This window comes from Hypomesus transpacificus, unplaced genomic scaffold (assembly GCF_021917145.1).
Source record: "Hypomesus transpacificus isolate Combined female unplaced genomic scaffold, fHypTra1 scaffold_31, whole genome shotgun sequence".
NCBI classification, from domain to species: Eukaryota; Metazoa; Chordata; class Actinopteri; order Osmeriformes; family Osmeridae; genus Hypomesus; species Hypomesus transpacificus.
The window spans coordinates 2,926,242-2,953,477 of NW_025813837.1; the positions used below are offsets into that span (position 1 = coordinate 2,926,242).

General features: G+C 44.4%; 1 protein-coding gene across 1 annotated transcript in view; it reads right to left on the minus strand.

Moving 5' to 3' along the window:
• Window positions 1-27,236, minus strand: part of LOC124464096 (phosphatidylethanolamine-binding protein 4) — a 45,215-nt gene that overhangs the window by 13,106 nt on the left and 4,873 nt on the right. Inside the window, exon 4 of the mRNA XM_047016003.1 lies at window positions 10,900-10,998. Coding sequence (XP_046871959.1) covers window positions 10,900-10,998 — 99 coding nt within the window. The remainder of the gene's footprint in view (window positions 1-10,899; window positions 10,999-27,236) is intronic.

Below are 27,236 nucleotides of genomic sequence, written 5' to 3' on the forward strand. Positions count from 1 at the left end.
CTGGCTCGGAAGCTCTCACAGTCGCAAGGAGTGCCACAGTCGCAGCAGTGGCCATGTCTCTAAGCGCAAACCTGACGAGGGGAAACCCCTAGCCTGAGTTCCCAAGGTAACAGTCTGTTAGACTGGGGGCTGGATGACTCATTTGGAGGGAATCCTGGAACGTGGCTGCCCACTCGCCCCACCCCCGGCTTCATCAGCACAACAAGCGAACAAGGAGCTGACATGTCCCAACATAGGGCTTCCTACTGACGGGGGTGGCTGTGGAGAATCCCAGCCTGTGCACAGGGAGCGACACATCCATAGAGCGCACGTGGCTGCTTGGTTACGGCCATACTACAAATGTGTCTTGTCAAGCAGGTTACATTTATCAGTTCCATATAATATAATATGATTCAGTTTACAAAAGGCAACGGACATATTTCAAACCAGTGGGCTTTGGTGTTTTTCTGTGAAGGTACTGTAGAGAAAAAGGGAGGGGGAGAATGAGGGTGGAGTAGGCGGGAAATATCATTTAAGAGCTTTTGCGCAATTGAATTAACGATTTACATTTTTTAATGAAGACCAAAATAAATAGGGTAAAGAGACCTGTTGGGCTTGAGGGAGGGGGAGGAGGGGGAGGAGGAAGAGGAGGACATTGGAGGTGGACAAGCAAGAGAATGGACTTCACTTACGGCCAGTCAATTAATTAATTAACTAGTCCATTAGGGGAGATCAGCAGCCGTGTAATTGAACACTTAATTGGTTCAAGGTCAATCTCATTCTGTAACAGTTTGGAGGGGGAGAGGGGCACGACTTGGGGACAGGTCAATCCAAATTTAAGATCTAATCAATTTCGAGTTCAAAGGGCCAAAAGCAGAAACATATTAAAAGCCAAACCTGTATGTTGATTGATGTTCTCATTCTTCCTTTTTTTGCTAAGATGCCCAAGTAATATAGTCAACTTGATATGACAAACCAACTGTGCCTATAAACCGCCCCATGAATCTACAGTGTTTATATCCATCAGTACAATGGGCAGCATCTGCAGACAGCTGTGTGCTGTATCCGCTGTCTTTAGTCATTAACAGCTGAGAGCAGGTACAAAAGAGATTTAAGAGGCAGCATTACTGTTTTGAATCACCGTCTGTTTAATTCTTCTATTATAATTGAAGCAGGAACAGGACAGAGGTTAGCTTAACTGCAGGTAACCTGGTCCACTTCATACAGGGGTTAATGAACCTCACTGTTCCTATGGGAGATGGAGTATGCCGTTAATTTGACAAACGTGGGAAATAAATGCTTTTATGCTTTTATTGACGGTGACCAATAACGGCCTTTGCTGGAATGAAAGGTTTTAGTCTTTCGGGGTGCTTTGCTAACAGAGGCAAAACAATATGTGGAATGCATTTGTTGGAAGAAACTAAGTACATAATTGTTTGAATAGTAATTACGGTCCGAAACGCATCTTTATTAATTCCTACTCTTGTGGAAAACATACAGCATGGTGCAACAGTGGCTTCTGCAGTCACTATCTGTAGAGTACATTTCTGGCGGATGGACATTTTCCACGTTCCAGGGCTCGTATTTCCATATTCCATCTCATATGGGTCTGGCTCAGATGTGTTGCAGATCAGAGGGTACTAACAGGAAGTTGATCAGGGTGTCTGCAATACCTCAAACCGGGACTGAGGGTTAGGCGCAGGTCCAGTTTACCCAGTATGCATCCGCATAGTATGCATAATTAACAGATTAAATGGATTATCTACTCACTATTCAAAAAGCCCCATGAAAGCAAAGATCTCTCTCTTGTAGTTCCTCTCTACACTACAGACTGTGCCAACATTCTCTACAGAGCTACTTCGGCTGCATTGTTTTCCGTGCTTCTACACGAACCGCTACACAACCCTGCCAGGAGAACACCCAAGATTTCCAGCTCCACAATACCTCTTAACCTTTGACCTCTGGTTTATTGTTACCTGTGAGCAACGCAGTGGCAACCGAGCTGTGCTCTCCTGCTGTACAGGCCTGCGAGCTGTTTGTGTTCTGCAAGAATGGAGAGCAGGGGGGGGGGGGAACACGAAGAGAGGGAGCGATTTAATCCCCCCAAAGGAACTCCCCTCTCAACCCGTATCGTGAACTCGCAGGCAAATTGCGTTGCTGCGAGGCACAGCACACACACACTCTGCTGTCTTTTTAATTTCATCAGCTGGAAGAAATCTATACAGTGCTTTGGAATCTGAGCATGCTGCAGAAGGAAGTGAACTGTAGCACCCTGGAATGTAAACAGGTTCTCATCCTCCGGAGCGTATAAATGCTACACTGTAACAAAGACAGCTTGTGGCTATGATAATGGTCAATAGTACAGATCAGAGGTCTTTCAGCAAGTTTACCGTTGTCAGGCCTATAGAATAATGATAGGAAAAACACTCACAAACCCAAGAATAACTGTTACTCTGTTTCAAATGGGGGGGGATGTATCTTATCTTCCTTCTTCCCGGAACAAGTAAGTGCACATCTTCATTTAACATCCTGTAAATGCATCTTTACTCAACTTCTGTGTCGTTATAAAGTACCATCCACCCAAAAACAAACAAAATTAAAAAACTAACTTTACTTTACATCATTTAGCAGCTAAAAGTGCCCTGCAACTAAAGCTTGAGAGCTCAGGGGACAGTTGGTTGGTTAGGGACATGCTGAGGTTCCAATATCGCCGTGGCAATCTGCTGATCTGTTGACTCATTGTTCAGTATCTGTGGCCAAGTATCCTCATCACTAATTACAACACAACAGTCTCAATTACAACTGCTTGTCCAACAAAGTTTGGTATAAACCATCTTTTAGATGTACCGTAAGAGCAGCCGACAAAATTCTTCAAATCTGGATATTCAAATTCATGTTTCAACATAAAATAGTCCCTACAGAACTACAGAGGAAAGGACAGGTTGGTATAATATTATTAGTCCTCTGGCACAAATAATAGCGTGATTACAACAATGGTGAGCAACATTGTCAAATCTCTACCTTTCAGCATGCAATGCACACAGATTCATTCAACATCATATTGATCTTTGAGCTCATGCAATCATCAGTTGTGATAATCAGGCAAAAAGGAAAAAACACCACAAATTCTTCCCGCTGACGGTCGTATAAGGCCGCCGGAGGCCTTCAGGGTCTGTGTTGTGTGTGTGCAAGAGCTGGCGGGCATGTACTTTGGGTGAGGGCTATTTTAGGGGAGGATAATTGTTGGGGAGTTGTTTGTAGCAGCGGGCCTCCCTCCTTTCTGCTTCACCCCCAGAAGAGACACAGTGGCCCCCCCTCTGAGGGTGCGCTTTCCTCGCCTGCCCCGTCTCGCTCCCTCCCAACCCCCCCTCCCTCCCTCCATCCATCCACTCTCCCTCTCTCCCTCTCTATCCCTCCTCCGTTTTCCTTTCACCCTGCTCTCCATATCCAAGATTGACCAGCTTATACAGGAACAGGTAGGCAGACTTCATTGAGCTCCCACCTGTCCTCTGGAAAACAGAGCAGGCACACAGACGAGAGCCAAAGATCCTGCTTTACTGACTAAGGGAGGACGACAAAGACGACAGCTTGTGTGGGGGAACATTGTCTGTAGCTGCGAGTAGAAATCTTTTCAGGAAAAACAGGATTTAAACACAATGGTTGTGGGTGTGAAGAAAGAGGGCACATATTAAAAGAATCTTTATGTGTGGAGCTACTGGTTTTTAAACAGTATTTGCATGGAGAGGGTCCAATCTGTGTTTTTTTTTTACTAGTCTTTACTATGACAGACTGGATTAGAAAGGGCTTTCAGGGCTGCCCCTGTTTTCTAGGGGAGTTGCTGTAATACATTCAGGACAATGTGCTGGGTGAAAATTGAGATAACACACTGACATACAAAGCAGATGACACTATTCCCTCTATAAACACTGTTATGAGCCTAATCTAAATAGGAGACAGAAGCTAAGGCAAAGCCAAAGGACCAGAGGCGCCATCAGAACATAAACTAAATAAGTCATGCTAAGGTGCTAAGAATTGCCTCTACGTTGAATCTCTCCTATCTAATAATGCAGATTAGTGTTTTTATCTCCGTTTCAATAATATGCCTACAACAACCTTCTTCAGAGATAACTGAAACTGATTCGACGGGGAAACATCCTCGGTCAACCACGGCAACCAGAAAAAGGCACTTTAGGGGGGTCAGTTGTTATAGCAATGAAGAGAGACTGCAAAGGTTAGAAACATGAGTGTGTGTGTGTGCGTCGGTGTGTGTGTGTCGGTGTGTGTGTGTTTATGTGTGTGTGTGTGCGGACGGGGGATGGCTCTGACAACTGAGCGGAGGACTCTTATGTAACTCTCCCTTTAGGTGGCAGAGAGCAGCAACAGAGGCAGCCCACACTGAAGCACACAGCTCAGCCCTGTTTGTTAGTACGCCACTGAAGCGCACAGCTCAGCCCTGTTTGTAAGTACGCCACTGAAGCACAGCTCAGCTGTGTTTGTTAGTACGCCACTGAAGCACACAGCTCAGCCCTGTTTGTTAGTACGCCACTGAAGCACACAGCTCAGCCCTGTTTGTTAGTACGCCACTGAAGCACACAGCTCAGCCCTGTTTGTTAGTACCCCACTGAAGCACACAGCTCAGCCATGTTTGTTAGTACGCCACTGAAGCACACAGCTCAGCCCTGTTTGTTAGTACGCCACTGAAGCACACAGCTCAGCCCTGTTTGTTAGTACATTTACATTTAGTCATTTAGCAGACGCTCTCATCCAGAGCGACATACAGTAAGTACAGGGACATTCCCCCGAGGCAAGGAGGATGAAGTGTCTTGCCCAAGGACACAACGTCATTTGGCATGGCCGGAAATCGAACCAGCAACCTTCTGATTAATGGCCCGATTCCCTAACCGCTCAGCAATTGGACGCACACAGTTCAGCCCTGTTTATTAGTAATCCACTGAAGCAGGCAGTTCACAGGAGCCTGTGACAGCAACTCCTGCATCCGTGTGAGAGCGTAAGCAGGCCGTTAACAGGCCGTAAAGTGGAAGCAAAACCACATACACCGATGAATTTCCACCCAACAGACAAAATCAACAGGCAACACATCTGGCGGATTTGTGGCGTACAAACAGACGCTTGCGCACACACACACACGCACACACACACACGACCTCCCTGAACCCACTCCAAAAGGCTGCGTGTGAAGACTATGGACGGGTGGGTGGAGGGAGAGGCTTGTTCGTCCCAGTGGGGCGATGACTTCCTCAAGCTGAACTCCATTTAGCAGCACCTCTGACACTGGTCCGGCCTGAACGAGGACCAGGACTGGAGCCTTCTTATCACTAACCACATCCAGATGGTCTCCATGTTAGAGGCTATTGTTGACCTACACCAAGGGACATGTCAAATCCTTCGAAATATTTTTTATTGCTCAACAGGGGGGGGGGACGTTTTTAGACTTGATTTGTGTCCTAATTTACTGGAAGAACACAAGATTGAGAATGAACTTCTGTACAATTAATAATTTATTATGCTTACAAAGCAATATAATAGAAAGGTATAGGTCAATAAAAAAAGATTAAGCAATTTTATAATTGACTGTAAAAACAACAACTATTTGAATTGTTTATGTAGTAAAATAATTGTTTTTATATTGAGGTGACAGCATGTACATACACTTTTTATTCTCATTACTTGGCACTGTTTAGCCCTTCTACAAAAGTTTTCAAAACCCATACACATACAAAACTGTTAACCTGGGTATGTGTGTGTTTAACAACTTTGGAGCAGAAAAAAATTGCAATTAAAGGAAAAAAAGAAAAAAAGTTCAATTACTTTGCGCCCACCCCCTTGTCGTAAGATATGGATGTCCCGTAAGGTTACCCGTGTTTGTTGGGAACTGAAGTCTTCGGCTGGATTAAAAAAACACACTGCATATGTTTGGAAATCTGTTTCCCTGGGCGTGCGGATGGAGTAAGCGAGTGCTGAGCAGCAGCTTGTGTCGTCTACGAGAGAGAGAGAGGGCAGACATACTCATCATTAGCTGGGCTGCAACGTGCTCCGCTACCTGCTCCAATCTGCACAGCCTGGCTGCACACAGGCACCAGACAGATGTTCCCAGCACCGAGTGCAAAAGTACTGAACGGCAGAACCGTCGCTCGGGAGCGACAGAGGAGGAGAGAATGGAAATATTTAGGAGAGCACACAATAAGAGTTTAATTATGAATAATACCGCTGGTTTCTTTGTTCTCGCGTTGCTGCTAACTGTGGTCTGCGTGGCCTTTTGGGGAAACTGTTTTTGGCAGCGGTACGAGGGAAGTTGTCTGTCAATATTTCTTAAATAATAGCGTGCATGAGAATATATCTAATTATGTGACCCCCCCCGACAACATAATTATTTTCCGTTCCAAGTGGCGACTGAATCTCGAGATGTACATGTATTTCGTTAAAACACATGCTGTTTTCGTTCCCTAGAAAGCGCGGGAAAAGCAAGCACCTCAAGCAAAACACTGTGTTCGTACCGGGGCCCATAGAGCAGCAGTCAAACGACAAAGAGACGGAACTGTTTCACTCACGGCAACAGCCGCTAGCTGGAGGTTCTGGTGCTTGACACGCTGACTTCTCGAAAAGCGCAGCCCTTTGGAGGGAGGGAGGGGGGGAGGAGATATAATCCCGTCTGCAGTCAAAGGATATCTCGCTACACAGAGGCTGGAAACCCAGGAGGCCTCAGGCAGCTCACACAAACACAAGAGCAGCTGGTGGAATGCAGGCACAATACCTCACTGTTTGTTCAACAGCTGATCACCGGGTTCAACTTCCCTTCCGGGACCTGTTGGGAGAACGGGACGGATTCCGAGGCATGGACTCGTCCCTGGTGCCCCGGAAGAGTCGGAATATCTAGCCGAGGTCAGACGTGTCCACCTGGCCACCTATGAGCCGTGGAAAGGAAGCAATCGTGTGATTGGTCCCCGAGCACAGGTCATCCAAACTCAATCAACGAGAAGCAGCTGATTCAAAATGCAGCTGACGGAAAACAGTCAGGTGTAAAACAGTCAGATCGAGAAAAAAACGGTCAGACACGCCCTCTGTGTGTGTCGATGTGTGTCGGTTTGTTTTAGCAATGTGGACATTACACTGCTAAAACACTGTTCAAACATGCCCTAAGGGCTCTCACATTGGGACCCAATAACTGCTACGAATGCAAAAGAACCACTCTTGAAAACAGTTCTAATCATCCCTTATCCAACAGCACTTGTCTTAGAGAAGTATATGAAGTTGAAACAATGATAAATAGTCCTCACCCGTATTCCTACAGATTGGTCATGTTCAGATTATCTGCCATCTATGAGCACTGTATCAGGGAAAAACAATTGTCGCCACACATTTTCAAGTTGACGCATATTCAAACTCAGTTCATGCAACTTGGCTGACCCGTGCACAGTTCCCACTGTAGCCAGAGAAGGAGGGCTAACATAAAATGCCCAACAGTCCATTTACTTAAGGAGACTCTTTAGATACTAATGACTTGCTTGTTAATTATCGCGGCTATAGCAGAGCCGAACATCTGCATTGATTCAGACTCCAGGAGAGGAGAGAGGGGGAGGGAGGGATTGGGGCACAATCTGGAGGCTCACTAGTTACTGAGAGAACAAGCTGTTTAAGAGTATTTTGGTAATTGCCCATGATTGATGCAAAACACTGCAAGTGTTGCAGATAAATTGTAAATTGCAGTTAGCTCCAGGGCGTCATTAGCAAAGGATAACTGCCATTTAGGAATTATCTAAACCAACCATCACTTAACGGGAAAAGGTCAGAAGTCATTTTGACTATCTCAATGAGCCATCACATGCTTAGAAACTTAAGGACAAAAACAAATAACATACAAGAAAAATACAAAAAAATACAGGTATCTAATAATGATACATACTTCCACAGGAGTGTTGAAAAGATGGGATGTCTTAATATTTGTGATAGTGGGATGTCCAGCATTGTTCTTGCGTGGTGGACTGAGAGAGAGAGAGAGAGAGAGAGAGAGAGAGAGAGAGAGAGAGAGAGAGAGAGAGAGAGAGAGAGAGAGAGAGAGAGAGACAGAGAGAACAATGAAATGAGGGAAAAGCGAAGAGAACAGGACTTAGAGAGAGGGCTGGGAGAGAGCAGAGACCCAGACACCTGCTTCTACACCGCCCTTTGAGAATCACTGAGTACTGCTTCACTGTTCCAATCCCAGGAATGCACGTGTCCGTCGCAAACTCTTTTTTTGGAAATTGTAACATGATCACAGCTGATAGCTCAGAATTCATCCAAAGGCCTCGGACTAGTTTCTCACCATGGTCTAGGTTACAGTAAACAATACAATATGTAAACAAATCAAGAGAAATGAGAGCTGAGCCTAGTTCATGGAGCATGTCGATATTTCAAGTACAGAAACTCAAATTGACTTTGGTTTTGTTCGTGTTTTACTGTCTCATTAGTGAAACGACCATCAGCTCACATGAAGGCAAAAGATCATGATAGTGACGGGATAAGACGGCTCCTGTTATCAAAGCTCGGTGTTTGTCTTTGCTCTGCTACGATGCTTTCTGTAATGAGCACTGACTTAAGAATTCAATTTAAATGTGCTTTTCAGCCTGGATACTGACCTGACCCCCTATGTTTGGCAATGGAAGGAGCTATTTTATACCTTCAAACCTACAGCCAAGGATAAAGAATACAAGCTAATTACGTCAACATCCTCAATCCGGAACACCCATGGATGACCCTGGATTAACGAATGAGCATGGCTCTTTCATATTTACTGGTGAAAATCTTCAGGTTCATCAATTTGACCTTTGATAGTTTGACTTCCAACCCCCAGTTTTAATATGAAAATGTATCTGTTTATAAATGTCTATGTCCAAAAACAAACTGACTACAAATTGAAATAGGTAGGGGCAGAGAAAAAGCATTCTTTCAATCTCATGAAATTTTTTTGTCACCAACTGTGTTGGCAGTGGGTCAAACCATGGCTTTATAAAAAAAAATCTGAGAGGCACCATTGCCAGGATATTAATTTGAACATTAATGCGTCCAAATTAGGTTACCCCCCTAGGGTATTTATTTTTTATTTAGACATAATCCAACACATTCAAACACCCTAATATAATAACTAAACCGAGGTTATATGGTGTCACCTCTCTATTCCCAGCAATTAAACACCTCCCACTGAGAGTAATGCTCACTCAGAATCCTCATTAACCCCCCAGACCAACCAGCAACCAGCATCAGCCAAACAGCCTTCTCCATTGGCTAGTCACTCCACAGGTAATCCATGTCAACGCCCACACAAGTGACAGGACAATGAATTGCTGGCCGGTACATTGTCTGCCGGAGCACCTGAAAGATGTGTTTGTTCACAGCTGGTCAAATGTTCAGTCAGTTGGGCTCCACTGAAAAATGCACAGGCAGGTATAAAGGGATTTGACAGTGGTGTACAATAGTGAGAGGAAATTAAGAAAATTATTAAAAATTAAGTCATAGCTATTTTTGTTAGTTATTAAAAAGAACTAAAGAAAAACCCCAAGACAACTTGTTAAATTTGATAAAATCTTTGAAAATCCTAATATATTTATACATATATATATATATATACCGTAGTTATTTATTTGGTGCCGAAACACAGTATCAGAGTTGTTCTAAAAAAATTCTCCATTTGTAGTTTGCAATAAATCTTATTGACATACAGCGCAGGAAATAATTGGCCAGACGTATCATTTTTTTCTGTACAGAGTATCTATGTTCCATTTAGACAGAGTAAGCTCCTGCTTCCAAGCATGATGAAAGGAGAGTGGATGTACAGTACATTTTCAAAGCTTCTTCTTTATATGGTTGGTTCTGAGAACACTCGCTCTAATCTACTGGGTTGATCACCGGGTTGCAGGGGGGATTAAAACATGTCTGCAAACCTCCAAATATTTGAGGCAATCAACAACTTAACACGCATTTGGCGTGAGAACGCAAGAATGTGGAGACGCACAAAACGGATGGATGAAGAAAAGCGAAATATGAAGAGAAATAAGGGGGGAATCGGAGCGGTGCCCATTTTCGGGGGTGTAAAATATGGAGAAGTGTGGATCATCGGAGGAGATGCTCTGCCTGGGGGAACAGATGAAGGCAAGACTCCGTGCCAAGAGCTCTCCACTGCAGGGAGAGAACTGGGGGGGGGGGGGGCCGGCCGGGGGGGGGCGAGAGCTGGATGGGAGAGAGGCTGCACAGCGCATGCTGCTCTCCTCTCCTATAACAGTCTCACACGCCTGCATCGACACGTCGCAGCGCTGGGAAATTGCCGCTGACAGGGGCCCTCGAAAACTTTCACAGCCATTTAGGCCGACTTCCTCCCACTGTTCTGTCATGGCCATTTACCGCACAAGATGCATGATATGAAAAGCAAACATTTTTCAGACCCCCCCCTCCCTTCCCCTTGTTCTAACGACATTAGTGTTCAGAGCCATTCATAATTTAGTTCCCTCTCAACAGACAATACTATCAGAAAAGGTAGTACAGTGAACATAAGAAACAGAACAACGGTTGTTGCTTTACACTAGAAGTTACATATAAACAATAAATATATCTATGTAAATAAATAAATAAACTAATATTAATATGCACGTACATATCTACATCCTGGATGATAACCTTGGCAGGTTGCCTCTCTCTGGTCAGTAAGTGGGCAGTGGGTCAGAGTTTACACAGGGAGTCAGGCTGAGCGGTGAGGGAGTCGGGCTAGTAATCCGAAGGTTGCTGGTTCGATTTCCGGCAGTGCAAAATGACATTGTGTCCTTGGGCAAGGCACTTCACCCTACTTGCCACGCGGGGAATGTCCCTGTACACACTGTAAGTCGCTCTGGATAAGAGCGTCTGCTAAATGTAAATGTAACACAGTCTTCTCACCTTTATGTCCACTACCAGCCAATGTCTCCAGTGAGCTCGGGTCGGATTGCTACGGTTTGGAGCATCTGGGTCCACCATCATCAAAGCATATTTTTTCCCCTTGAAAAAAAAGGAGAAGTCAAGACAAAACAACTATTATTCTATAAAAAGTCTGTCCACACTGTCCACTCCTCATTGTGGAGTGGACAGTGTGGAACTGCAGCTACTTGTGAACATATTCACGCCATCATCCTGCCCGTGCCAGGATATCTTTATGCCCTTCAATCTGTCAGCTGAAAATTCTTGGAGACAACTTACTGTAAGTAATCGCATGATGATCACAGTTATTGGACACTGACTTGGAAGCTTTAATTGCACTAAATATTCCATTATGTCGGTAAAAGTTTGGGAATTACAGAAGCAGATTGAATTATTGAACGAGCACATTTGTCAACCCTGGTCATGTGCCCAAAATCTGCCAGACCATATGATGAGTCTTTTTTTACTCTGTTCACTTCCTCTTCAAACATAGATGCCAATCAAGGCTGTTCCAGTCCAACAAAGTCCCCTAGCAGTAATTATAACTGGCCTGGACTGGGATAAATATGTGTTGCCGTGTTACAAGCAGGTATGAAAAACATGTTATTGTAGCGGTAACAGCATGTCGTAGCTCCAGCAACCTCCGGGGGGGGGGGGGGGGGGGGGGGGGGGGGGCATTCATAGAAGATAAAAGAATATGCTTTTGCTCTCGATGCCAATAAAGACCTCCAAAAAAAACGATCATATTCCGATGCACTTGAATGAGATAAGACAGGAGTCATGGATTTATACTGGAGATGCTCCCCCCCCCCTCCCCCTCCCCTCCCAGTAAGATGCTCAGGGTACCTGACAAGCAGCAATAAGCATAAACAACTAAGCCTAATAACAGGATAATACTGGCGCCTAAGCGATAGGGCCTGCAGGTAATACCCAGACACACCGACAACAATGGAACCTCCTCCTCAGCCTGTCAGAGACTGACTCGCTATCGCTGACCCCTCTGGGCAGCTCACATAGCATGACCTGTTGCCTTCTCAACGCTTGTAATCCTCGTTTATACATGTGTGCTACGAGGCAAAGACGGCATGATAATGTAGTTACACTAATATCTAAGTCATACATTGAAGTATTCAAAAATAGCACAGCTTAGAGAAAACAGGCCTTGGGGGCTGCATGGAACATTCGCATCAATCTATATATTTGAATAAGAGAATCTTGGATATTATTTGAACTCCACAACACTGGCATACCTCAAAGAGAAGAATTCCAATAGAAGATACAGACTGAACACAAAAGCATATTCTTCAGCGCATACTTGGTCACACAAAGACAGAAAAAGTGGTCAGTTAAATTCAATTATTTGTTTCAGTGCCTCAGTGCCTGTCTCTACCTGTAAGAATCTGGTTAGTCCAGCTGGCACTGTGGGGAAAAAAAAATCGCAAGAGACGCTCCCTCCATGCTTGCAGTTCACACATTGTGGCATGTACCCTTCTCTCTCTTACAGGGATTTTTTTTTTCTCTTTTCCTCCATCTGTCAAAATCCACATTAATTACACACAGATAAGACTCCAGGGAAAAAAAACTGATACATACATATTTCCTCCCTGTCTGAATTAAAATAACCATGTATGAAAATAATGAATATGCTACAGTACAACCAGTGCTTACAGAACACCATCCATCTGACACCAGTTCTCGCGTACTCTACCCTGTCCAAGTTTCCTCCGAATTACTAATGAATGCCATCCCTGACACAACATGCTAGATGCACACGGCTATTTAAACTCTAAGTACCATATACCCTCCCTTTCCTTCAGATAACCATTGGCTCCCCTCCACTAAATACATTATCCCCATGTTTTTCTCATCAGTACTAAGTGGTTCCTCTCCATTAACTTCTGTGTTGATATGCTTTCTGCTCTCTAATCTCATTGGTCCTGGTGGGTTATAGCTGGTCTGTTCAGAAGACGGCAGGAGGTGACGGGGGTCAGGGGTCACGGGGGTTCTGTTGCCTGGTGGCGGGCGCTGGACTTCACCGCGTCGCAGCAAGAGCGCCCCGCCGGCCCGGGGTGGGTGGGTGGGTGTCAGCACCGAAAAGCGGCGCTCCGCTGGGCCTTCACACAGAACTGGAGCCCGGGCCCGGGCCTCGGGGGCGGGGGAGATTGAGATGCGGTCTCCTGGGATTAACCTCCCACTAGCCTGCTGTGATCACAGCAAAACGGCCCTCTGGGAGCGCGTCTGAGTTGCCAGGCGGCTGTAATTAGCCCTGTTCCCGGCTGGGTGGCTCTGTCATGGCTGCTGGTCGGTTTTGGAGAGAGCCTGGCTGGGTGGGGGGGGGGCTCTCTCTCTCTCTGCTGGAGGAACTCGATTGTCTTGTGGCGGGAGGCAGGGAACGGGGGAATGAATCCTCTCCCAGTTGTCAAACTCCACAACTGGCCGTAAATGTAAATGATAAGAAAGGGCCTAATGTCTTTTACCAACTGTCGTTTTTGTCAAAAAAAACGACAACAACAAGATGACCTTAGTTTTAATATCGTCGAAGGGACATCTACACACCCATGTTGCGGCAGTGTGAATGCAAGCAAATGGCCGACTAGCCGACAGCATCAAACGTGTGCATACAGTGCCCTCCAAAAGTATTGGAACAGTGAGGCGAATTCCTTTATTTTTGCTGTAGACTGAAAACATTTGGGCTTGACATCAAATAATGAACGTGAGACCAGAGATCAACGTTTCAGCTTTTATTTCCAGGTATTTACATCAGGATCTGATGCACAACTAAGAAAATATCACATTTTGTTTGAATCCACCCATTTGTCATGTGAGCAAAAGTATTGGAACAGATATACTTAAAACATATTTAAGTGAATAAGACTTAATATTTAGTTGCAAATCCTTTGCTTTCAATAACTGCAGCAAGTCTGTGACCCATTGATGTCACCAAACTTTTGCATTCTTCCTTTTTGATGCTTTCCCAGGCTTTCACTGCAGCCTCTTTCAGTTGTTGTTTGTTTTGTGGGGTTCCTCCCTTCAGTCTCCTCTTAAGCAGGTAAAATGCATGCTCTATAGGGTTTAAGTCTGGAGATTGACTTGGCCAGCCTAATACCTTCCATTTCTTGCCCCTGATGAACTCCTTTGTTGTTTTGGCAGTGTGTTTTGGGTCGTTATCTTGCTGCATGATGAAGGCTCTGCCAATCAGTTTGGTTGCATCTTTCCTTAAATTGGCAGACAAAATGTTTCTGTAGACTTCCGAGTTCATTTTGCTGCTGCCATCATGTGTTACATCCTCAATGAAGATTAATGAGCCCGTCCTAGAAGAAGCCATGCAAGCCCAAGCCATGACATTACCTCCACCGTGTTTCACAGATGAGCTTGTGTGTTTGGGATCATGAGCAGTTCCTTTCTTTCTCCAAACTTTAGTCTTTCCATCACTTTGGTAAAAGTTAATCTTTGTCTCATCAGTCCATAAAACTTTGTCCCAGAATTTTTGAGGTTCATCTCTGTACTTTTTGGCAAATTCCAGCCTGGCCTTCCTTTTCTTCTTGCTAATGAGTGGTTTGCATCTTCTGGTGTAGCCCTTGTACTTTTGTTCATGAAGTCTTCTGCGAACAGTAGATAGTGATACCTTCACTCCTGCCATCTGGAGGTTGTTGCTGATCTCACTAACAGTTGTTTTAGGGTCTTTCTTTACAGCTCTCACAATGTTTCTGTCATCAACTGCTGATGTTTTCCTTGGTCTACCTGTTCGACGTCTGTTACTTAGTACACCAGTAGTTTTCTTCTTCTTCAGGACATTCCAAATGGTTGTACTGGCTATGGCCAATGTTTCTGCAATGGCTCTGATTGATTTTCCATCTTCTCTAAGACTCACAATTGCTTGTTTTTCACCCAAAGACAGCGCTCCGGTTTTCATGTTGTTTTCACCTCTGAATACAGTCTGCATAGACAAAACCTATCTTACCCAATCTGAACCTGAGTGTAGACATTCAGTGGTATTTATTGATTGAATAATGTATGTAATAGGACACACCTGGGCAACAAAACACACCTGTCAGTCATATGTTCCAATACTTTTGCTCACGTGACAAATGGGTGGGTTCGAACAAAAAGGTGATATTTTCTAATTTGTGCATCAGATCCTGATGTAAATACCTGGAAATAAAAGCTGAAACGTTGATCTCTGGTTTCACATTCATCGTTTGATGTCAAGCCCAAATGTTTTCAGTCTACAGCAAAAATAAAGGAATTGGCCTCACTGTTCCAATACTTTTGGAGGGCACTGTATCTGCAACGGTGAGGAGGACTGCATAGAACAAAGGCTGTACAAGGCCGTTGTCTCTGAGGGTTGTAAACTCCTGGCCTACCTTTGTGTGAACTCTGCTGGGGCTGAGAATCAGAGAGACATCTAATCGGCCCCTCTCGCAGAGCTGCCTGGGCTCTTGAGCCCATATCTCTGCCTAGTGATGACACACTGTACCGGGCAGGGGGGAGGCAAAGCAGGAGGGGTGGAGGAGAGAGAGAGAGAAGCCCCACTGTGAGTTTACAAGTTCACGGTTTATCCCTGACCCAATACCAAACCGTGTCGTCCATGCGGCTGCCTATTAATATCCCCTCTGCTTATCCAGCTGATCCTCGCTGTTCTCCTTCTCTATCAGCCGCGGCTCGCAGAACTCACAGCGTTTCATTAAACGGTCAACTGCGCTCTCCACTCGACCCAGAGCAAAGCAGCGCATCGATCTCAAATCCCTCTTTAAGTAGCAAAAACACTTGAACTCGTTGGGTAATTAACAGGTATCTGTGTTGTGATTAAGAGACGGCAAAGGCTTAACAACCATCGACAGCAGCTTCAGCAGCTGCAGCTTCAAGCAAGGTTGGAGGATTGATCTGTAAACACGAGGAAAAATCAGTCCTTACACACAACTCAAATTTCAACTGTAAAAAAAAGAAGGGAGAAAATGTTGAACTGTTGTCGTTGTGGAGCCGAATGCTTCACATCAATGTACAGAGTCAAAAAGCACACGTTCTATTTGCCGGGTGAAACACACCAAACCAGATGGCAGACGTTTGTTTCTGCCTGCATGGAGGGCGAGCTGTACGTTCTACATATTCCATACAACAGGAAGTGAATCCCATGGCTCCCGTTACCAAACCGGCGCTGCCAGGGTCAGATCTCCCAACACGTTTGACAGACGGGTACGCTTTGACGAGTTTTACATTTACATTTAGTCATTTAGCAGACGCTCTTATCCAGAGCGACTTACAGAAAGTACAGGGACATACTCCCCGAGCAAGTAGGGAGAAGTGCCTAGCCCAAGGACACAACGTCATTTCACGTGGCGCGGAATCAAACCGGCAACCTTCTGATTAATAGCTTGATTCCCTAACAGCTCAGCCATCTGACCCATCATATGCTGGATATTACACTGTATTTTATTTGAACTATAGTGTATAGCATGTCTGAGGAGACTAATGTACAACGACTTCTGCAGTGACTAGGGTTTCGGGTTGAGAAAAAGTGCATACGCATGGAAGCCCCATACCTATGATGTTTTGAGAGAGAGATGGAGGGACCAGGGAGGGAAAGCAGATGGGGCAGCAGCCCCGGACAGATCCTTGGAAGAGGTTAACCGTGGTCTGTAAGACTTGTTCTATCGGGGTCAGGAGAGGAGGTTCGCCCAGGTCAAAGGTCATGGCAGCAGTAATTGAATCCTGTCCAGGGAGTGAAAGATGCGACGGACCCACAGATGAGATGGAGATGGAAGGAGGCCAGCGCCAAACGGCCCTGTGTGCGGCTCACGGCTGCTCCTCACCTGGAGATCACTCACCTGAGAGGTGAGGAGGTCCTTATTGTCATTAATAACAGCTCCCCCTCACATGCACAGAGGGTTCGTAACCTCACTCCTTCCTCTCACACCCCTCCCCCACCCCTCAGCCAGGCGCAAAGGGCAGTACAGTAATCTGCCCGAGAGGAATTGGGTGAAAGAAACCATTCTGACAATATTCCGACAGGTCCTCCAAGGAAAGCCCATCTCTGACTCCAAAATTGTTTCTTGGGCCATTTATTTTTCTGCACGGCCCCCTGATGCCAGGGGAAATCGGATCCTCGTCAATAGAGTGGTGCTCTGTTGATTTCTGCGGAGGAACCAAGGAACATTCTAGAGTCCATAGACCATACCTGCTCCAACAAGCCAACTAGATTGGACACGGAGGCGACACTTGATAAAAAAAATATGAAAGTCATGTTGTTTTTCAAGGCACAGTTATTAAAGTGAGGATGTGTCAATTAACAGATACACACACTGACTGCATGTGACATGCTGTAGATGTCATTAGACCTGCCTGTAAAGGCATAAGATGAAGTTGCTGCCTTTGTCTGTGAAGTGTGCTTAACTTACTGCTGGTTCAATTAGAAGATCCAGACGCCCTGTCAATCAAGCTTGAGACGACATGTTAACCTTTATCACCATAATGAAATTGAGGAGTTTTCCTTTTTCAAACTATTCCTCCAGCTATTATCTGCATATCAGGACGTATTAATCCTCAAATTATTTTACCCACCCCCTCTCATGTTTTCAGTTTTTTACAGAAAACTGCTTTGCAATAGATAACTCATGTAGCATATTTAACAATAAATATATATATATAAATAAAAAATATTTAACATGTATGATGCAAGACTGCCCACTACCTTCAAACTTGCCTATTTTTAACTCAGTCTCCCTCCCACACAAAGAGGGCTGTGAAGTGGCTACTGAAACACCTCCAAAAGCCAGCGCCACATGGCCAAAGTAGTGTGACCCCTGGAACAGTGAAAATCCAACAGCAGTCTTTACTGGGACACCAACCGCAAACTCCCAGTCTGTCACTGAGGAGCGCAGGCACAAAAGGCGCCAGTTCAAGAGGAGGCGAGCACATCGCAGGAAAACGTGCAACACCGGTATAATTGCATAATCCCATTAACACCTTTTCTTTTTATAAAATGCCATGCCAAACGACGATTTACCATCTAATACCAATCTACCATCTAATATATCTAGTTATCTGCTAGTAGACAATCCTGTAGTGCTTGTTGTGTCGTAATGCATCGGGCTGTGTGCGTCACGGATCACAAAGTACAGATTTTTTCGGTTCACTTTCCCTTTGAACTTCACAACATTGACACCCAAACCAACACAAACTTTTACTGATATTCAAACCGTTACTGATACTACCCAAGATACTCGATATTTTCCAAGAGTATTTTTTTCTTTCTTCCTCAGCTGCAAAAAAATAAAAAAAAAGGCTAGGCTATGCTTGTTCACAGTCTGATTCAGACTTGGGGTGTGATGGAATTAGCAGAAGCCTAGGGAACTACCCCTGCATTTCTCTCAACGCTGAAGCCTCTTTTAACCACTACATGCTTGCAAGCACGGCAGCGCTGATGCTAAGCTTGTTAGTCACCCTGGATGCGATCTTGCTAGCTGGATCTTTCAACACTTTCTAGTGGTGGCTTTACACATACACCTACTCACCACCATGAAAGCATTTCTGCAAATGCACGCGCTCATACACAGTTACTGGCACTAACAGGTACTCTAACTAACATGCACTAGCTCATTCCAAACAGCCCAGATACAGAAACTACCTATTTTAAATGGAGCAGAGAGAAATGTATTTGACATATGGTTAAGCACTGGAAGGAGCTGAATGTCAGGCTGATTTACAGGACATGACTGCTATCCATAATTATCTACCCATCATGCCTTATCTTGAGGGGTCATGTTGCTGCCATTTTATTAAGCTGTTAAAGTGCAAAGTAATGGTGTGTGTGCGTGTAAACATTGATGTAAGTATACGTTTAAACTTGAAGAAATACACTAATGAGTCGATTTAAACCATTTGTATGGGTAACAAGTGCCAAATATCTTTTTACTGACATAGTCGCTACATGAAAAGTTCTCTAACTTTCAGAGTCACACAACTCTGACTGACACAAAGAATTTCAGAGAAATACCTGCCCGAAGAAAATACAAGGACTCTTGAAACTGTGATGTTTAACGACTTAAATAAGAAATATATTAGAATGGGATTTTGGTTTGACTCCAAGCAGCTGAGACTGTACACAGTTTCTATGGAAACCCAGTTTGTTTGTGATAATAAGAGGGGGAGGGGGGTTCACAACAGTGTTGTCTATCAAACAATATTCATCTCCTCTGTGTTCTTCACAGTGGACATAGTTAGCATAACGCTTTAACCTTGAGTTCCCCTTTACCGCAGTCTTCTCCCTTTACTGTATGAACACGTTCGTTGTATGAATACGTTCGTATGTTTAACGGCAATTATCCTTCACAGGAACCGTCTGGAAAACATTACAGATCCCGAACCCTCTGTAGGGAACAATAGGAAACGTCCTGCTATGCAAATCCTGCTTGTCCATACTGTGACACCCATTCTTTTTGGCCACCAGAGCTGTCAAAGGTGTCAGAGCTGTTCACAGGCACGGAGTGTCTCACCAGCTAGGGAGGCTTCCACATTGTCTTTTTCTTTTTTTCCCCCTTTTCTCTCGCTCATGATTAATTATGGCCTCTGATGGCAGTACAGTGGGCAAGTGTAAACGATTCCCACATTTTCTTGTGCCCTCAGTTTACTAATGTCTGTGTAGGAAGATGCTATTGACGCCATCCTTCTTGGATACTAACAGGTTTCTGCATGGGGTGGCAAACTCACTCCTTCGAGGTGGAGGGAGGGAGGGAGGGACTGTAGGCATGTGGGCAGACAGAGCCAAGTCCAGACTGCCAGTTGACAAGGCCAGATCCTCCAGTATGAGAGAGACGATGGCTTCAGTGGGTGACGCTGGGTGTTGTGAAGAAAGGGAGGAAAAAAGGACTGCCCAGGGCTCGGAGGCTTGACGTATTTAAGCCAGACAAGCACAGTCTGTGTTCAGATATCACCAGCCCACCAGTCTGACAATCAGGCCATGTCATCGCACATGCTCCGCTCTGGTAGCACACATCTCACCTCAGAGCATGAGCACCACTCAGACGTCAGCAGGAGCCCAGAAAATGACACAATGGAAGGAAAATAAAATAAATAAATACGGACGTAGAAATTGCAATAAAATATTCTTTTCCTTGAGCTGGGCATGATTTCAAAAATCATCGAACGTGCAGCAGCCTCGTTTTGAAGGGGCAGGAACCCCTCATTTTGGTAAGCGTCGATATATTTAGCTGTGTCAAAAAGGAAAACGAGGGCCTGAAACGACGTTGATCACAATGCCGAAAACCGTTATCAGAGGAGGTGCAGGTTTATGGTTCAAGGGCTTGTCCATTTACACGGAGCAAGCTCAGCCCCTCTGCCTGACACACTGATAAAGACAGGAGAGCTAAAGCCGCTCCCGTGCCGCATCTTCTACTCTCCCCAGGGGGAATCACACATCACCCATCTGAATGATCCACAAGCGTCGTCGGAGCCAACCTCCACGCTTCATTTAAATAAAGCATCTTTCTACTTCATCCCATTGATTTTTTTTGTACAGAAAATACAGGAAAGCACGAAAGCGTCAAAAGTATACAGAGTATACAACACTGCTGACGGGCAACAGCCGAGCCACAGGTCTGAAATCTGAACCACAAGAAGAAAAGGAATAGAAAAAAAAATGAAATTTAATTACCCATGCTAGTAACCTACTGTAGGCTTGGTAAAAAAAAAAAAAACATGCCATTTTAACCCTCTGCGATGTTTATCCCCAAACCTGTCGTCCGCCCATCAAGCAGGCCGGTGCTGCTCCAGGCAGATGCCATCTGACCCTGGACAAACACGAGGCACAGACAACCCCTTCAGGCCGCCAAAGCAGTGGTCTGGTCAGACGTCCCCTGTACCCTGCTCATCCTCTCTCCACACTGACCATGAACTATTGACCAACGCTTTGGCTCATGAGCAATTTACTGTCTACCGGTCTACCATCTTACGAAGGTGAACCACAGCCAGGAGAGAACTAGTTTCTAATGCCATACACTTTAAATTTCAACCCCCCCCCCTCCCTTTTTTATGGTAGGTTCCAAAAGAGAGTTCGAATGTGTTCAACACAAAGCTGAAGACGCACAGGATCAGCCTAGCGGCAAGTACGAGGAATCTGTGGCTGGTGCACTGAAAGGGTTATATCCGCATTTAGGCTGAAAGACATACTCAAGCATACACAGACACAAATCCTGTTGAGCAGAGCAGAGCAGAGATACCCTACATACTACCAGCCCTCCAAGGCACAATTAGGATTTCACGGATGGAAGAAATCCACAATTCCTGCAAACATAAAAAGTCATTTTTCCCCTCTTTGCAATAATATCAACTTTTTACCCAAGGAACAACCTAAAGCACCTCTCGATAGGATTTGGACAAAGAAATAAAAACAAAGTAACGTGTTTTGCCAAAAATGGTTGCTACTTCAAGCCAGGCATGTGTTGTCGAGGAAAGGCAAAACCTTTCTTTTTATAACCTTCCACTCTCAATCAATTTCACCAGTTCCATGAGCTATAAGAAGAACGACCACCTGCCAAGGGTTTTAAAAGTTGTATGCAGCTCTGCCTTGGTAAAGATTGGTACGGATTGGCACAATTGGCAAACCACCATCTCTCAGCTGAGATAGAAATGTTGAAGGTTGAATATTAGAACTACAGGATGAAGTAGATATGAGTGACAGGTGGAGAGGGTCACAACTGAGTGAAAGGAGAAGCAAACTGACATTGGAAAAAATGACATTTCAGGAGTGCACACAGAAGGTCTGGCCCTACACTGTGCAATAACTGACCATTTTTACATACAACATTATACTTTCTTGGGTATTTTATGGAGACATAATAATTTGCGTTAAGCTCCCTTACTCCTCTCAGTATCTACAGCTGTGTTAGTCAAAGCACCTTATGCACTCTAAAGATGCACAGTAGGAGCAAATCAATGCAAATTAATTGCATTCCCTAGCAACAACATACAAAAACAAGAATTTGAAATAAAAAAAAGAAGTTCTTGTTTACCGACATTAACCTCATACTTTCCCACGCTTCCAAGGAAATTATAATATTGTTTTTCGCATATAGTGACATCAACATAACGTTTCATTATTCATATTAGGTGACATGATTAAAAGGAATAGGTTCATAATATGAACTTACTGGCTGTCGCTCAGTTGAAATCTGCCCTTATGCTGATGGGACTGAGACTAGGAGAAGCCTGGGGCAGATCCACAACAGATCACAGTATATTATGACTCAGTTGTTTTTGACCAAGGCACACCAAGTGTCCAGTCTGAGGAGCCAGGATTGAAAAGACCACATTGTGACTGTCCCAAAAATTACGTCGTAGAGCATTCCGCTGTCTAGCGAAAAGGTTAAGGACATTTTGCACAAATGCCCAGACCTATTGAACAGTCATAAGCTGGCACCAAGAGGAATCAAGCTAACATTGTGGATCTGGTTCAGTTTTCTCCTTGTTCATACCTCTCCTGACATTCACAGAGAAGGGGGACGACGACGACAATGAATTCTGCAAACACCTACATTATGCGAAAGCTCTTTCAGTGTGGCTAAATACCGCAGAGCAGAGCACCTCTACTCCTCAGTGTGGGTAGTGCTGGCACAGGCTGGTGCTTAAGCATACTGAATGAGTGCAACAGTTGGAGTATCAACAGTGAGACCCCCAAAAAAATGACAGTGCGGGAGAGACCAAAGCTGCACCTCGGAAAAAGTTGAATCCTACCCACCTCTCCCAGGGATGGAAGGCCCACAATGCCTTCCAGGTCTTAGTGCATTAAGAGGGGTGCACTTGATTCGGTTTCAGCCACTTCAGGGTAAAGCAAATCACTTTAATATGTTAAGAAGATTAAACTGGATAAATGTCTAGATACATTTTTTGAGAAGCTACATAAACCTCAAGTGTTTTCATTTAGGGAGGGGAGGTTTGTTAGTCAGTGGAATCTATCGTCACAAAACCCTCCGAAAGCTATGTGATTGGCTAAGGAAAATTAGGCTTATTTGAGATTTTGCATTTTAAGCTTCTTGAATGTAAGACCCTCCCACCTTTTTCCGTATTATCTTTAACACCAACCCTTAGGACAACAAAAAACGAGACACACAGGTCACAATCTCACAGAATATCTCAGCTACGAGGCTGTTGGTCTTATACTGAACATGCCAACACGTGGTCTTAATTCTTAACATCAAACGTTTTCTATAAAGGCTGGTAATCTGTTTGTTAAAGTATCTGTGAGAAATCTATGAGTCATATGCAAAGTCGAAATGTACACCTTTGAGAAAATAAAAGTCTTAGATGTATTTTAAAGTCTCAATTAACACTTTTTATGTATACTATTTACTGTTGTACAACATTACACACAATATACCTTTAACCACTATAACTTATATATGGTTTCTCTTACAATGGATTTCAACTACGAAAGTAAAATAATGTTTTCTGTTCATTGCTTAGATTAATCTCAAACAGTCAAATGACATAATTGGATCAGGTGTCTTCGAGAACAGGATTGATTGATTCTCCTGGATGTGAGGGATTGTGAATCTCATGGTATCTTCTTGTCAGCTGGCAGTACTCTTCCACACAGAAGCTGTGCTAGAAATGGTTGAGTGTGGAAATGAAAGGGAAAAACGGAACAAAGTAATGTAAAGGGATTAACTCATCATTTGCATACCAATGTCACTGCCTCCCAACGACGGTATCAAAGGAACGAACAGGAAGTGATCACTTCTAGCTCTTATCAGCTGCATTCTCCAGGAAAGACAAATCAAGCTTTGATCAATGAAATAAATTAACATTATGTGTCTCTGCGTTTTATTGCGGGTGACTTCTGGTGACAAACCAATGTGTTTATACATGTATTTATTTTTAAGCAATATTGGCATCAGACACAAAATATGCTTCCCCCTTTTGAAAAAGCTCTGACTTGGCCAACTCTGCTAAAAAGCGGCGTTAAGGACTCGTCTCCTTCCAAAGTTAAGACAACAAGACGACTGGGGAATGGCATTATGAAGAGTTAGCATTAAGAGAAGCCCTGTGGCAGTTCCTAAAGAAGGTGAATCAGAGGATTTGAACAGGACTGTAACTAAGCCATGCGCTGGACGGGAGATGAGCCACAACTTTAACTTTGGTTAAAACACAGTACACACAGCCAAGACTTCCTTTAAGAATACAAACTTATTTTCTGTGATTACCTCCAACTTCTTCATCGCAGTCCAACATAAACAACAAGAAATAAGGCAATTACATGGGTCTTACGTGTTATGGGTTAGTGTCTATAAGAAGTTTGGAGTGTGGAAAATATCATGATCACCCTAACATCCATCCAAGAAGATTTCTGAGTTGCACACAAAAAATAAACTTTCTTTTCTATATCTATGTACTTTACAAACAAGAGGTAAGTTCGAACAGCAGCAGATACCAGCAGGCTAGTCCCTCATCTGGTGAAGTAAGCAAACTAGAACTAATGTTTTAAATTATCTAATATTAACTGCAAACCATCATAATGTAACTGGGAGAAATGGTGCACTGTAGGTTGCAGGCCAATTTCAACTCTCGAGCCTTTTCCGAGTGAACAGTTTTCATCAATATTTCACGAGTACATAATGCCAATTACAACTTGATTGTGCTACCTTTCCTTGAACATGAAAAGTGCTGATTACTTGGGCTGTCTGTGCTACAATATAGCTCAAGCAAACGTTAGATACCGTTTCTATCTGTGCCTAATATAAATAGAAATGTAATCTTGAGTGTTTGTTTTGGCATCTGGAGCAGCAAACGCAGATCATAAATCTCTGTTTGAACAGATCTTTGAGTCAATGTATATGACCGGCTGAGAATCTGTCTCCATATGAACACTATTCATAGACACCACAGGTTTGGAGGGTCTTTATATTTCCCATTTACTGCCTTTGTGTGCTACTTACATGTTGCCCGGCTAAACTTAATAAAATATTATAATATTAAAAAATATATATAATCTGCTACCGTGTTAATGACATAATACAGTATAATCAAGGGAGTAATTGCCGGTATGAGGGCAAAGTGTGCTCCTACAGTCTGTCTCCTCTGGCTGTCCCACCTAGGAGGTCCATGCAGAGAAAGCTTTAGCCAGGGGGCAGACATCTATCTCCAGCTCTGGCCTCCAAGCCTCCACACAGCAGCTCCTCCCTGCTCTCTCCCCCCCCCCCCCCCCCCCCCCCCACCCCCCCCCCATTCTCCATTGATGATGATATAATACGTTCTGGTGCTTAATTGAAATCGTATTTTACTCTCTGCCCCTTGAAGCTCTATCGCTGCCTACACCCTTATCGCACTGCCGCTGAAACAGAACGAGAGACAAGAAAGAGAGAGAGGAAGAAAAGGATGCAAGCGGGTGACAAAAAGGGTGACAAAGTCACGACGACGGAGTGGGTGAGTGCAGAAGAGTGATCGAAAGAGGAGAAGAAGATGAAGAAACAGAAGAACATTCAAGGCTGGGTCGTAGAGAGAGAGAGGTAGAGGGGCTGGTGTAGAGATGTGTGAATGTTCTGCTTCGAGGGTCTCTACAGTCGATCCTCCATCTCAGCTCAACCCAGCACAGGCTCCACGCGGAGCTACGGGTCTAACCTAGTGACCCCCTACCTCATCTAAACCCAGCTCTGGTTATGAGAATATGAGGCTGTACAGTGTTCGACTGACACCTCACACAACATGTAAATCACCCCCTCTTTGTGGAAACTTGGATTATGTGGCTTATTGCTTTTCTCCATTCGACTGAATATGCATAATCAATCCTGCGCTTCTGGTAACACTGGTAGTAATTCCTCACTCGTCAGAGGCTCCTGTGATTCACACCGTGTTGTGTAAGAATAGGCAGTGACTGAACCGAATGGTTCATGGGTCAGCTTTACAGGGTAGTTATTATGACAAATAGGAACATTAGCTAGGGAAATAGAAACACTGAATCCAGGCTAAATGAGCTTCTGTAATCCTACGTGCCATCACCACCCACCTGATGACACTGAATTTACAATTAGACAGACATCTCACGTTGCCTCGATAGACCCCAGATCTCCTCTTACGGCCTGGGATGGTGAAGCATGCCTTCAGCCCTTCAGGTGGACGGAATCGTGGATTGCGTCCACGGCTATCCACGAGCATTGTTGCCTACAGGATATCGAATGCCTCTGGTCTGATGCTCGACAGCATTCCCCGAAAAGGAAGACCTTTCAGGAATCCTTTCACGAGTGGACAGGCAGGCTTTCCTGGGAATGACGGGGTCTGATGGAGAGGAACCCCCCACCCTCACGTTCTCTACCGTGCCAAGGCTGGGTAGAGAGTGGGCAGCTTTTTGAGACAGCAGCCTGCCGTGGGCAATGCCAGTCTCCCTGCCCTGTCGTCATCAGAACCTTGCAGAAAAGAACACCAAGACTCACCACAAAAAAAAATACAAGAAAAATTTTAAAAAATAAGGAGGAGGGGGGGGGGGGGGGGGGGGGTCGTCGTTGTGCTTAAATCCTCTCTAAACGCCCCCACATGGTTTTAGCAAAGCGTAAAAAATCATTCACACAGAGGGAGACAGAGAAAGAGAGAGAAGAAGATATTGAGAGGAATAGAGAGGAAACAGCTATTAGCAGCAGTAAGCAAGCTCAAGAGATCATGGTGAGGCAGTTCTAATCGCGGTAATGGTTTAAAACCTCATACCGTCCACCAGACGCAAGAAAGTCTCCACAAAAACTAGGCTCTGTAATCCCCCCTGCTTAAGACTATGCCCAGTGGCACCAAACAACCTCTCAACTGTCTTCATTTTCAGCAAAGAAAACTCCTGTGGCCTGTGGTACTGCTTTTTAAAGAGAAGTCAAATTTATACTTGAACTGGTTTCAAGTTGACAACCACCTCCGTGATCAGAAGGCTGTGTACTTTGTACATCCTCCGTGTCAGTAAGTACGCGTATCTTTGTGTAGTCCGGACACTGCTGTGGCCTTTCTAATGGGAAACTTCACCTCCTGCGGGGGTTAAAGTCAACGACACAGGACTAAGAGCTGTATACTGTGCTTGGCCTGTTTAGCATGTGAAGAACTCGAAGCATGTATACTTGCCGTCGCAATACAGTAACACAAGAACACTCCTTTGCAATCTTGCTTATAGTGGTCCATAGTGAACTATGACTTCCCCCTCAGTGGTTTTAAAAGTGTTTCCCCCTGACACTGGAGTTGTGATATAACTTTCACTTTTAAAAACAACAAGAGGGGTTTCTACCATCAGTGACAAAGTCAAGTAGAAATTCAATAACCACAAGCATATATCCTCCGAGTCGTTAGCACTCTTCATCCCA